At 37.3% G+C, this 14,990-nt stretch overlaps 1 protein-coding gene and 1 pseudogene across 2 annotated transcripts in view; both read right to left on the minus strand.

The window, feature by feature from the left end:
* Positions 1–6,624: 6,624 nt before the first annotated feature.
* LOC113611064 (RNA-binding protein with serine-rich domain 1 pseudogene) lies at positions 6,625–9,267 on the minus strand (annotated as a pseudogene).
* A 1,360-nt stretch (positions 9,268–10,627) lies between these two features.
* Positions 10,628–14,990, minus strand: part of TMPRSS11E (transmembrane serine protease 11E) — a 53,781-nt gene continuing 49,418 nt past the window's right edge. For both annotated transcript variants that reach the window (XM_027089670.1, XM_027089669.1), the window contains exon 10: positions 10,628–14,517. In XM_027089670.1, the coding sequence (XP_026945471.1) occupies positions 14,356–14,517 (162 nt within the window). In that variant the 3' untranslated portion in view covers positions 10,628–14,355. The remainder of the gene's footprint in view (positions 14,518–14,990) is intronic.

The following is a 14,990-nucleotide window of genomic DNA, read 5'->3' on the forward strand; positions in this document are numbered from 1 at the left end:
GAAAAAGAATGACATAATTTTATTGTCTTTTAATGTCATTGTTAAGTTTTGTAATCAAGGTTATGTTGGCCTTATAAAACAAGTTGGAAAGTAACTATTTTATTGCAAATAAAATTTTAAATTTATATCAAGTGAAAAAATTCCTAGGAAAAAATTCAAGTCTCCAAAACTGATGTAATCACCACTCTAAGAAGTGCTACCTGCCCTTCAAGCATACCACCTTTGGACTTTGCACAAAGTCAAAATAAATTAACTCCCTGAGATTCAGAAATTTATTGGGTTGGCCAAAAATTACCTATAGTTTTTAAGTAAAAATAAAAGGCACATTTTAAATTTTCACCAAGAACTTTATTGAACAACATATTCACCCTTTGTTCCACTACCTTCTGCCATTTTTCAGGCAACTTCATAATTCCATCTTCCTAAAACTTCTTATCTTTTTGAGCAAAGAACTGTTCCAGGTGCCTTTTACAGTCTTCCAGGGAATTGAAATTTTTTCCATTAAGAGAATTTTGTAAAGACCAAAATAAAAGGAAATCTGAACGTGCACCAAAATAAATGGAAATCTGAAGGTGCAATGTCTGGTGAATACGGCGGATGAATCAGAACTTCCCACCCAAGCTCTAACTGTTTTTGCCTGGTCATCCAAGAAACATGTGGTCTTGCAATATCCTGATGGAAGATTATGCGTTCTCTGTTGACTAATTCTGGATGCTTTTCGTAGGGTGCTGCTTTCAGTTGGTCTAATTGGAAGCAGTACTTGCTGGAATTAATCATTTGGTTTCCCGGAAGGAGCTCATAATAGAGGACTCCCTTCCAATCCTACCATATACACAACATCACCTTCTTTGGATAAAGACTGGTCTTTGGTGTGGTTGGTGGTGGTTCATTTCGCTTGCCCCATGATCTCTTCCATTCCACATTATTGTACAGTATCCACTTTTCATCACCCGTCACAATTTGCTTTAAAAACGAAACGTTTTCATTACGTTTAAGTAAAGAATCGCATGAGGAAATACGGTCAAGAAGGTTTTTTTCACTTAACTTATGTGGAACCCAAACATCAAAGCGATTAACATAACTGAGCTGGTACAAATGGTTTTCAAGGCTTGATTTGGATGTTTTGAGTATGTCGGCTATCTCCCACATGGTATAATGTTGATTGCTCTCAATTAATGTCTCGATTTGATTGCTATCAACTTCAGCTGGTCTACCTGACCGTGGAGCATTGTCCAGCGAGAAATCTCCAGCACAGAACTTCACAAACCACTTTTGACACATTCGATCAGTCACAGCACCTTCTCCATACACTGCACAAATCTTTTTTTTGTGTTTTGGTTGTGTTTTTACCTTTCTTGAAATAATAAAGCATAATATGCCGAAAATGTTGCTTTTTTTCTTCCATCTTCAATATTAAAATGGCTACACAAAAATTCACCAATTTTGAAGTCTTTTTTTAAATGCACGCTGATATGACAGCTGTCACATACAATCTAACAAAACTGTTTTGAATGAAGTTAAAGACAACTAAGTGCTACTAGAGCCATCTTATGGAAAAAACCAAATGAACCTTTTGGCCAACCCAATATTTGTTGAAACAGCTAATAGAAATATGATCCGTGACTCATAGAGATGTTATATTACATTTACTGTCAATTTATCTTTTTAAAACAAGACTTAAAGATTTGAAGCTGATGTATATAAAATATTTATATTAGATATCAATCATTTCATATTCATCTCTTTTTTCTTTTGATTTGCTTCTAATGTCAAAAATGGCAACTACCGAATGACGTGGTTCTTCAACTTTCCACGGATAAACAGTGTTGCTGCTGAAACAGTATAAGCCTTTCTTCCATCTTGAACAAAGCCTAAAATTTCAGTACTTATGCACTTTTTCTCCCCTTGGTCCCATAACCACAAAAGTCCTGTCAATTGTAATGGAAAATCACAATATGTCATGCTATATATTAATGATCTGGTTGAACTCATCATAAATGAGTATATTATAGAATGCACATGTGTTCCAATACATTTCCCATAGGCTGCATGTCCCAGTTTCAATTCATTTATGAAGTCTCAGTGTCTTAACAAACTTGGATAAGAATTAATGAAATGCTCTGTAGCAGCTGGAATTATCCATCTCATGACAGCACTTCCTCTTCCTGGGTTTATATTTCCCCCCAAACATTATCATGACATTTGCATCCAAATACATTTCTTTTCAAAATTTTCAAAATCCTTCAAAGCCACCTTAAACCTTTCTACCAAATCTTCTGCAATAACTCTGGTCCACATTAATTTTAATATTTTCTGTCATAAAATTGCACATACCTCACAACAACTAATTACTATTTATTGTTCTATTTGTGCCATACTTGTTTCCCCAAGAAGATGATAAGGTCCTAAAGTGCAGGGTTTATGTATTTTACTAATTTTTCATACATTCCAGGTTCTCAATAAGCACTTACAGTTTCATTGTCTGGAAGAGGAAGCAAGTACCTCTTCTCCTTTCTCTTTATTGCTTGTTTATTCCTACATAGTATTTGGCTCTTATACTATTTTCTTTTGCATTTACAATAATATTTGGTTTAGCTCGTCTAGTGAGGTAACAGTGGCCTTTTTCAGGACACTGTTTCTTAATAAGCATACTTCTAACAGAACCTGTTTCTCAAAATAGCAAAACCAGAAGCTCAGTTTTATCAATAGTCGATCATGATCCAGATCTAGGGAATTACTTCATATTTATCAAACTCATGGTGTATTTTTTTGACCAAGATGTCATGTAGTTAACTTAGAATGGGAGCTACAGTATTCCCTATCTATAGAATGCATGAGTCCATCACTAGGAAGCTACCTTCATATTCTCAAGTAACCTGGGTAACCTATTAACCTAGTCAATAGGTCTGTTAGTCAATAAGTGATGTAGGACTTCCCTGGTGGTCCAGTGGTTAAGACTCCGTGCCTCCAATGCAAGAGGCGTGGGTTCAATCCCTGGTCAGGGAGCTAAGATCCCACATGCCCTGAAGCATGGCCAAAAATTTTAAAAAAATTAAAAAGTGATGTATATGTATCAAATTCAAATATTCTGATACTTGAGTGCCCGCCCACTTCCTATAAATCCTCTAGATTAAAACACCGTTTCTTGTGCATTGGTAATTTTTTTTGCTAAAACTGTAACTGCATTATATACTCTGTTCAGACTAAGGAAAGTTGAAAGAAGATTGACTTTCCTTGCCAACCCTTGTAACATAGTGAACTGAAGTCTAACATTAATAAAAAGACTGTAAGAGACCAAGCTGCTGTTCAATAGGTTTCAGTCTTTTGTAAGATGAATTACATTCCTAGGTACTAAGAGTACTTACAAATGAAACTGTGTGCAGCATTATAGCTAATGTTTATGAAATTTTGATGAATCATAAGATGAGAGGAATACAAGAGTGGAGATAACACAGTTTATTTTTTTATTGGAGTATAATTGCTTCACAATACTGTGTTAGTTTCTGTTGTACAACAAAGTGAATCAGCCATATGCATACATATATCCCCATATCCCCTCCCTCTTGAGCCTCCCTCCCACCCTCCCTATCCCACCCCTCTAGGTCTTCGCAAAGAGAAAAGTTGTTATTGAAAATCATTTGCCACTGAGTTTGACAAAATTCTGGGTAAAAAAAAAAATCAAGGATAAATTATTAAAAGTATGTCTTGAGCAAATCTAAAAACTGGAAGCAATCATTACTTGAAGACTATATTGATTCACTTAAAATAAATGTTGTGAGATTAACTTTATACCACTTTTAGATTAGGAGAATAGGGCAATGTGGTAGACAGAGGTACTTAGAACTCTTACTGTTTTCATCATCATCTTAATAATTATTATCATCACTAATATAACAAAGATAATAGCTGCCATTCATTGAAGGTATACTATCAGTTTTATATTGCATCTTCCAAGCTTCTATATACCTTTCATATTAATTTTTTCAACAATTCTATGAGATAAATTTTGCCACTCCCATTTTACAAATGAGGAAATTGAACTTCAAGGAGTTTGTTACTTGTCAAAGATCACCCAGATAGTGAGTAGTGAAATCAAGATTAATTTTTTAAAAATATATGGGACTGACATGGAAGCAACCTAAATGTCCATTGACAGAGGAATAGATAAAGAAGATGTGGTACATAGATATAATGGAATATTACTCAGCCATAAAAAAACAAAATAATGCCGTTTGCTGCAACATGGATGAACCTAGAGATTGTAATCCTGAGTGAAGTAAATCAGACAGAGAAAGAAATATCATATGATATCACTTATATGTGGAATCTTAAAAAAAAATGGAACAAATGAACTTATTTACAAAACAGAAATGGAGTCACAGAAGTAGAAACCAAATTTATGGTTACTATGGGTGAAGGGGAATGAGGAATAAATTGGGAGATTGAGACTAACATGTACATACTACTATATATAAAATAAATAACTAATAAGGACCTAGTGTACAGCACAGGGAACTCTACTCAATACTCTGTAATGACCTATATGGGAAAATAATCTAAGAAAGAGTGGATATATGTATAACTGATTCACTTTGCTGTACACCTGAAACTAACACAACATTGTAAATCAACTATACTCCAATAAAATTTTTTTTTAAAATACATGGGTCTGGGACTTCCCTGACGGTCCAGTAGTTAAGACTTCGCCTTCCAATGCAGGGAGTGCGGGTTCGAGACCTGGTCGGGGAGCTAAGATCCCACATGCCTCGGGGCCAAAAAAACAAAACATAAAACAGAAGCAAACAAATTCAATAAACACTTTAAAAAAAAATACATGGGTCTGGCATTTCCTGTAATGATGGACTAAGGAATTCAGTCCAACACTTCTGATAATTATAGTAGGAAAGATGGGTAAAATAAATAGTTAGAAATTCTGTTGACGAGGTCATAGAGATAACAAGATAAAAATTTCAGGGCCAAGATCTCGGCGAAGATAAACTCAAAGAAGTTGGGTTAGCCTGCCATTTGGAGCTGCTATTTCTGAAAAGTATGCTAAAGCTGAGTAAGGCATCTGACAATATCAGGGCAACAGCATAAAAAATTGGAATCCAGGGCCCACACTGGGTAAGGGTGGTTGATAAACCCAACATGCTTTGAGTTGGGTTCCTGAAAGGCAATTTGCTAAATGAAAGTATATGCCCAATGACTGAATTGGATATCTCTATGAAAAACAATAATGATACTTGGTCCCTTCATGGCATTCTACTATAGGAGGATCATAGATCTTAATGTAAAAGGAAAAATAATAAAGTTTTAGAAGATAATTTAGGAAATAGTCTTAATGATTGTGAAGACAGCAAAGTTTTCACACAATGAAAAAAAAGTATTACCACAAAATACCATACCTTGTGGTATTTTTACATAATAAAACATTCCACAGCATTTTAAGTAAAAGAACTTCAGATGCGTGCAGAAACATAGATAATTCTCACAAATGAAAAGTTACAAAATAATATATACCTTATGATTTCATTTCTGTAATATTCAAACACAATTAGATGTAGAATATAGAGTTAGAAGTCTAGGTTACTGTTTTCTGGGATGCTGGCAGTGTACTATTTCTTGACTAGGTGGTAATTACATGGCTATTCACTCTGTGACAATGTATTGATCTGTACCTTTGTTTCCTGTGTTCTTTTCTGTGTTATATTTCACAGCAAAATTTCTGAAAAATTAATATGTAAGCTATTCAAAAGGAAATTATTTCTGTATGAAAGCAAAATAAAGAGCCTGTCAACAATATGTACTGAAAACTTACTACACTGCCGAGCACCTTGCAAGGTGCTGTGAAGGTAGATATGAAAGATGCAGAAAAGAATACATCTGCGATCTAAAGAGGTTAGATGTGATACGAAATTTAATATACCTGAAACATATGTGAATATTGTTATTATAATAACTAAATGACTTTTTCCAAGAAAACTTGTCAAGAGTTACACATTTCAGTGCACTCCATTTTCAGATGGAGTTTTCATAAGAAGAAAATGAGTACCCATTATTTACATAGCTAAATGTGTAAAATTTTAAATATACTGCTGGTATTTAAAACCCCTACTCTCAAATTTTTTTTTTTTAGTTGGAGTATAATTGCTTTACAATGTTGTGTTAGTTTCTGCTGTACAGTGAAGTGAATCAGCTGTATGTATACCTATATCCCCTCCCTCTTGGACCTCCTTGGTCCCCCCATCCCACCCACCTAGGTTGTCACAGAGCACCGAGCTGAGCTTCCTGTGCTTTATAGCATGTTCCCACTAGGTAACTATTTTACACATGGTAGTGTATATATGTCAATCCTAATCTCCCAATTCGCGCCACCCTCCCCTTACCCCACTGTGTCCACATGTCCATTCTCTATGTCTACATCTCTATTCCTGCCCTGCAAATAGGTTCATCTGTACCATTTTTCTAGATTCCACATATATGCGTTAATATACTATACTTGTTTTTCTCTTTCTGGCTTACTTCACTCTGTATGACAGACTCTAGATCCATCCACATCCCTACAAATGACCCAATTTCATTCCATTTTATGGCTGAGTAATATTTCATTGTATATATGTACCACATCTTCTTTATCCATTCATCTGTCATTGGACATTTAGGTTGTTTCCATGTCCTGGCTATTGTAAAATCTTTATAACTATAAATATATTTATGTGATAAATGTGATTTTGTTCGTATAATTAAACATTACAAATTTATCCTTAGCAAATACTTTCCAAATTACTGGGGAAAGAACTACTGAAGTTGTAGATACTACATATTTTCTTATGGTTTGCAAAATATTTTTAGTGTCCTGAAAATACTAATATTTTATACTACTTCACCTGAGTATTTTTAAGAATGCAATCACAAAGAGCAATTGAATTCTTTTATCATAGTTTTTAAGTATAAATATTCTAATTTTCCCCTCAGAATTATTCCACCTGGACCAGTAAGTCTTCTTTCCTGGCTGAAATTCTGATTTGCAGATTAGTAGCACCATCTAGAGTTCTACCTACATATATAGTACTGACTGTACAATAAAAGCCAAAAAACAATGTACACGTTGCCAAGGTAACCTGCACGACCACCATGAATACCAACACAACGGGGGGCTTCTGTGATGACCCGACAGAGATGGCTCTCAGCTTACCAGTTTCAGAGAGAAAGGGAGACGTGTGTGTGTGTGTGTGTGTATGTGTGTGTGTGTGTGTGTGTGTGTGTGTGTGCACGCACATGAGTACACATGGAAAGAACCATTTTGGGTATTTGGCCCTAGAGGTCAGAAGAGGACTCAAGCAGGAGAGCAGGGCCAGGCTCACAGGAACGGCAGTTGCATAAAAGCACACCCTTTCCTGTGGGACCCTGCAGGTCAACAGGTTAGGGCACGAGCAGGCCACCAGATCGGCCCCAGGTCACCTGTGGAACGGGAAAACATGCTCCCAGTCTGGGGCTGTACCACCTCCTGGAGCCCCCGGCTCATCCCTGCTGGCTTTGCCACTAAACTGACTCTCAGGAACTAGAAATGTTGAAGATTTCTAGCCAGAAAACTGGAGGGCATCTTTATAAGCACGACCCCAAACGAACAACACTCCTGCAGCCGGAACTCTGCCGCCAGGGCAATTACTGCCTTCACCTTCGAAGCCTGCCCCTGAGTGAGGAATTTCTTTCCTACCGATCCTCCTTCGGCTAAAAAAATGACAGAAGTGAGTTGGATGCGATACAAGTCACAGGGCAGAGCTTCGGTGGCCCTGCGTATCGGGAGGAGTTGAAGCTGGAGCGGCTCCTGTGACTGCGGCGGCCAGGGGACCTGCGCCGAGGGGAACGCGACCTTCTCCTCATCCGTGGGGGTGACCTGCGCCACATGGGAGGCGGTGGCAGCATTCTCCTGGGAGGGTTGAATCGCCGGGGGGCTGGGGGAGGGGGTTGGCCGAGGCCAGGGGGCCAGCACAGCCGTGGCAGTGATCTCCTGGCCATCGATGTGTCCTCCGTCCATGTCCATGTGCTTCAGCGCCTTCTCTGCCTCATCTGGATTCTCAAACTACACATATGCGTAGCCTTTAGACAGATGCGGGTGCATCCTTTCTACAGGCACGTCAATCATTTTAATTTTCCCATAGGTGGAGAATATCTCCATGATGTGATCCTTGGTCACATTCCTTGTGAGCCTTCCAATGTGCACTTTGGTAGGTTTAGGCAAAGGGCTCTGCCTTTTCCTTTCCTTTTCATCTCTTTTGGGTGGTTTGGATTTGGAGCGGGAACGCCGCCTCTTGTCCTGCCTGCGCCGAGAAGGACTCGGAGAGCCAGGGGAGCTGCCGGAGCTGGAGCTGCGGGATGAGCTGGAACTTCCTGAGCGGCTCGATGCTGAAGATGAGCTGGAGCCGCTGCTGGGGCCGGTGCTGGTGCTGGAGCCCGAGCTGGAAGTCGAGCTGGACCGAAACCTGGTGCTGCTGCTACCACTGGAAGTGCTGCGCCTCTTTCGAGTTTTATCCCTGCCACGATCCTTCTCGCTCGACTCCTTGGTGGCCCCCTTATCTTTAGAGCGATCCTTGAACTGCTTATCAGAGCGGTCTTTGCATTTGGTAGGAGAAGGAGCCCTAGTGCTGGACTTTTTATTCTTTTCTTTGACTCCTAGCAAGCTCTTCTTTTTCACTCCTGATAAATGCATTCTCCCCTTCTGAGGTGTTCAAAGCAGCAGTGGCGGCCTCACTTATCTGAACTCTCACTTCTAACTTGAGTCTGAGAAATGATCCCTAATCAATTGCAATTTACGCCAAAATGCAGCAAGTCCCCAGTCCAGGCGCCGGGCTGTGAGCACTTCCAGGGTAGGGCTCGGCGTTGCCGTCCTGGGTCTCCCCGGCGAGAGGGCCGCGAGGGCGGAGGCCGAGTCCCCGGCTGCCCCGAATTCCGGGTGGCCTCACTGGGCCTGCTGCAGAGCGGACCTAAAAAAGTACATTTAAAAAAAATTTTATTTTATATTGGATTACAGTTGATTTACAATGTTGTGTTAGTTTCAGGCATACAGCAAATTGATTCAGTTATACATATATCTATTCTTTTTCAAATTCTTTTCCCATTTAGGTTATTACAGAATACTGAGTTCCCTGTGCCATAGAGCAGGCTCTTGATTGTTAACTATCTTAAATATAGTAGTGTGTATTCACACAATCCCAAACTCCCAATTTATCCCTCCTCCCCACCTTTCCCTTTTAGTAACCATGTTTGTTTTTTCTAAGTCTGTGAGTTTGCTTCTGTTTTGTAAATAAGTTCATTTGTATCATTTTTTTATTCCACATACAAGCAATATCATATAATATTTGTCTTTCTCTGTCTGACTTACTTCACTTAGTATGATAATCTCCAGGTCCATCCATACTGCTGCAAATGACATTATTTCATTATTTTTAATGGGTTAGTAATATTCCATTGTGTATATGTCCCACATCTTCTTTATCCATTCATCTGTCAATGGACATTTAGGTTGCTTCCATGTTTTGGCTATTGTAAACAGCACTGCAATGAATATTGGGGTGCATGTATCCTTTTGAACCATAGTTTTCTCTGGATATATGCCCAGGAGTGGGATTGTTAGATCATATGGTAGCTCTATTTTTAGTTTTTTAAGTAACCTCCCTACTGTTCTCCATAGTAGCTCTACTAATTTACATTCCCACAACAGTGTAAGAGGGTTTCCTTTTCTCCACACCCTCTCCAGCATTTATTGTTTGTAGACTTTTTGATGATGGCCATTCTGACTGGTGTGAAGTGGTATCTCATTGTAGTTTTGATTTGCATTTCTCTAATAATTAGCGATGTTGAGCATCTTTTCATGTGCCTCTTGGCCATCTGTATGTCTTCTTTGGAGTAATGTCTGTTTAGATTTTTAAAAAATCCATTTTTAATGGCACCCTGAGTGCAATTTATTTAATACTGTCCTCATATTTATTTTTAAATATAAAATTACTTTTTAGTGTTAATTATATTAATAATATTGTACATTAAATCTCTAGTACTTATTTGTCTTATAACTGGCACTTTGATCTTGGGCTTCTCAACCTCCAGAACTGCAAGAAACACATTTCTGTTGTTTATTAGTCACCCAATCCATGGTATGGCGGCTTCATTTTGCAGGAAGAAACCTGAACATCAGTAATGTTTGTTAATTTACACCACCAGAGTGCTAGAACTAACAAGAGAAATATTCTAGAGTTAAAAAACATTATTGCTGCACTGGCTTTCTGCTGAAAGTTGTTTCTTTGAAAATGTTTTGTGAATTTCTTGAACGTCACAGAATTTAATTATTAAATTCCCTATTTTTACATGAAAAGATATTAAGATAATAACACTATTATTAAGATATAGTCTTATTGTATTTGAACATATAATTGGTCCTGCAAAGTTTCTAAGTGTGTAAGTACATAGGATGATGCACCAGGAACAGTGGTAAATGTAAAATTTGTACACCAAAGGAGGTTAGGGTTGACAATTGATGTGTGTTTGCATAGTACTTTATATAAGATTGAGAAAAAAATGGGAAGATACAATGAAAATTAGGTTCACACAAAAACCTACACACCCACATACAAATGTTATAGTAACTTTATTCATAGTAGCCAAAAACTATAAACAACTTGAATGCCCTTCAATGTATGAATGGTTAAACAAACTGCAGTGCTTCCATACTGTGGAATACTACACAGCAATAAAATAAGAATGAATTATTGTGTGTGTGTGGCACGCACAACTTGGATTGATCTCAAGGGAATTATGCTGAGTGAAGAAGCCAACCTCCAAAGTTTACATATCGTATGATTCCATTTATATACCATTCTTGAAATGACAAAATTATACAGATGGAGAACAGATTAATGTTTGCCAGGGGTTAAAGACTGGGAACAGGGGTAGGGATGGAGCCAGATGGCCATGGGTAGCGTGAGGGGTCCTTGTGATCAAACTATTCTGCATTTTGACTGTGGTGGTGGCCCACAAATCCATACATGAGATAAAAAACAACATGGAACTAAATACACACACACATGCAAATAACTGCATGTTTTAAAAACATAAAATGTCAAAAGGTTAATAGATTGTCTCAATGTCAACTTCCTGGTTGTGATATTGTACTATAGCTAAGCAAGATGTTACCTTTGCCAGAAACTGGATAAAGGATACACGGGATCTCTCTGTATTACATTTTACAACTCTGTGTGAGTCTATGATTATCTGAAAATAAAAATGTTATTTTTAAGTGGTAAGAAATTTCAGAAAAAAGAATGTTATCTCCACTTGAGGGAGTCAAGGAAGGCTTCATGGAGGAGGCATCGTTTGAATTAGACTGTAGATCTTCATGTAATGCAGTAACTCTATGGTTAATAAGGTTTTATCATTTTTAAAAGTTGAAATGAAAAATTAGAATAACAGAGAACAACTTGACAATCTCTTTTGGAATGATCCTAATAAAACTTATTTTGTAGAATTAAAATTAAACAAGAAGTCAGTGCATTCTGTTGACCTGCTCATCTCTTCATTTTGAAAATACTTATTCAAGCTATTGTGATCAAGTAGCAATTGTATAAAATAAGACTGTAGTTACAGCAACAGTTATAATAACACTGCTTCTTGAGCACCTACTATGTTCCAAGAACTTTGCTAAGCACTTCGAAATATCTCATTTTGATCTCTACAATGGTGTTTGAGGTAAATATTATTATCCCTGTTTTATAAGTGAGTATACTGAGGCTTAGTGTGTATAAATAACTGGATTAAGTCACACAATGTAAAATCTGGGATTACTTCTTAACACATTATTAACCGGGGGATTTTTGCAGAAACTAATGCCTGTGGCCGTAATATGTCTCCGGTCAAAAATGTGTTAAATCAATGTGTAAATAATAACAAAGCTATATTTTCTGCATAATACAAAAATAAAAGGTCAGTTCAACAACACTTATTGAAAGACTATTATATACAGAGCACTTTATTAGGTACTGTGGGAAGAGAGATAAAAGATGTCGCTGAGAAATGGCCTGCCCTCTTGCACAGTTAATAAGTATTATTTCAGTCATGACTTCTTAACTTTTTCCAACGAGATGGTTAAAACAGACATGTCCAGGAATGCTGAAACCCTTTATAAGTTATCTTTCAAAGAAAGTTATTTTAAAAATATGATACAGTATTATCTATTTCTCTGTGCACATAAAATTTGAACTATTGCTCATATTTTCACTGTGGCCTAACCTCTATTTCTCAAATCTTTTGTAAAAAAAAATATCAGAAATATTTCTCTGAGAAATATGATGCCATTGTGAAATTAAACTTCTAAAATTTCTCCTTAATTTAAATCTCTTCAAGTTTGTTTGCCAAAGAAATTCCTCATTATCACATTATAAAATTTATTTTAATTTGGAAAGTCACGTCCAGAAATCTGGAATATACTACTCATGGTGTCAATTTATATGGATTCATCTTTAAATGCCTTCGCAAAGATGAATTGTATTCTTTCGGTTTTACTACAGTTTTCATTATTACTTGAACATCCCAAGGGCTTGCTTCCCTGGATCTACCTGTGTGCTACCTAGAGGCCCAACTGCAAAACATACTCAAACAAGGGGAACCAATTTTTAACAGAACACTGAGAGAAATTAAGTTTGAAATGTACTTAAGTCTTTGTTTAAAATTCAACATTTTCCTCAGTTTTTTTCAAAAGAGTTCATTAAATGAAATATGTTTTTGCAAAATATTTAATGCTGTCAGTTCATATCAGATTTCCTACCTTATTTTAGCCAAGTCCCTAAATTTTATCAGTTCATATACCAGCATTATTTAGGTTGATAAAAATCAATCTTTTTCTACTAATGTTTCTTTCAAAGTGGTTACGGTACAATACAGAACTCACACGAGTAGCTATACACAATGAGGAAAGGGTAATGGAAAGATTCCGTGAAATCTCACCACCAACAGGCCTGTACGCCATGGCACTGATCCTAACTTCACAGTGCCTAGATCACTTGAATGTTGTGTATCTAACAACTCAGTAATAATTTACCAGAGCTGAAATTATGAAGGTGGTTGATATTAGGCTTTTTCTCATCAACTTTATATCTAGGCAGTGAGAAATTCAGTGTCATGCTAGAGGTAGCAGGAGGCAGCTTTCGCGATGATGTCTTCCCCCTGAGCCCAGAAGAGTCTAAGAGGCCATGGTCCAAGCACTGACTGGAAATGTGGAGGAGGGGGAGGGAGTGGTAAGAAGGGGAATCTGCAGTCATTTCAAAATAGAGGTCTGACCTCTAGCTTCATTTGCACAACTACAGCTACACACTAACACCTGGACCTTATTCCCCTTCAAGGCCTTGCAGTTTGGAAAAGCTTTAAATACAAATACACAAGCACTTGGTGATAATTCCATTTCATTCAGTAGTTTGTACTGATTCTGTTTTTATTTCCTCCTATCCAACCATACAAAAATCTTACCACATAAGGTATGCTGGTTGTTCTTAAGTGAATTTTCATTCTAGCCTCAGACTTTAAAAGAATTTGCAATAAATTGATTGGTGACATTTTCCCCATCTTCCCCTTCCTCTTGAATTATTATATTATAATATCAAGCAAATTGATGATATTTATTTTTTATTATTATATATTGACATTCTCAGTAGTGCAATGTTAAATAAATATTATTTGCTTTAACTTAGAATAAGTACATTATATAGTTTGTATAATTATTATAGGCCACAAGAAAACAGAATCTTCCCCACACTTATCTCTTGTTTGCTGGAAATGAAAATAAAGTTGTATTTCGGTTTCTCTTTGTTTCCTTAACTTTAGTTCCCATTCTTTTGCCGTCATGAAGTGTTTGGTATTCCGCTGTCTGTGTGCTTGAGCTTTCATAATGATTAAGATCACTTTCCTCATTTCATTAAGAAAAAAAACACCTAATACTTTCCTGTACATAAAAATGTAGCTCTTTCCTTTTCATACTTCCTTTTACTCTTTGTCCTGCACCTTGAAAGTGGAAATTTACCGAGATGAGAGAAACTGGGGAAATGAAGGAGGGGATCGCTTCAGATTGTATGTATGCATGAGAAATTTATGTCAACAAGCCAAAATTTGATGATAGAAAACAAGTGACTGCAAGTTGGGACAGAATCCATCTGGCAGAAGCAGGATGCTAAGTGAAGCAGAGCTAGGAAGGAAATAGCAGATAGTTTAGTTCGATCAGTCACATCCAGGTGATCTGCATGACTTCTGCAATTCTATATCTCTAAGAACGGCCTCTACACAAAAATGTGTTCCATTCTTCTAGGTTGTTCTCTCTCAGACACCAGTTTTGGAAGCGATCCAGTCCCGGAAGGCAGTCACTCTAGCATAAACACCGGGTTTATTGGGATGCCCACAGTCGTCTCCCCAGCTCACTATTCCAGCGAGGTACCAGATATCTCTAGCATCTGGACTAACCAGTGGTCCTCCGGAGTCACCCTAAAGCAGAAGGGAGAGATTGGTAATTAGTATTTCAGTTTTTCACAGAGAAATGTGCTGTTTTTCTAACATGAGTTTAATGAAAGGGGCGGTTTTCAAAAATCTTCAGTGTGCTCAAATGAGAAGCAATGCTTTTTATCTATGCCAGTAATTCACATAAAGGAGGCACTCCCCTACCTGGAGAACAGCTTAGACTCAGGGTTCAGTACACAGAGATTAAAGACTCCACCTCTTGGCAGGACAGTACTAGTCTGATACATCTGACAAAATAACTGCCCATACTCTTTATCAGTTTGACACAGCTCCCAAAAGAAGGGTGAAGAATTTATTACTGATAAAGAATACAGACATTAGGGTCAGACACCTGAGTTTAAATCTCAAGTCTGGCCCTTCGAAGCTGGCTAAGACCTTTAATTTGCTTATTTGTAATGCTCCTAATAATACCTACCTTCAATGATAATTTTGAAGATTAT

The sequence above is a fragment of the Aethalodelphis obliquidens genome, unplaced genomic scaffold (assembly GCF_003676395.1).
Source record: "Aethalodelphis obliquidens isolate GAN/ISIS:26980383/991018 unplaced genomic scaffold, ASM367639v1 scaffold67, whole genome shotgun sequence".
Classification (NCBI taxonomy): Eukaryota; Metazoa; Chordata; class Mammalia; order Artiodactyla; family Delphinidae; genus Aethalodelphis; species Aethalodelphis obliquidens.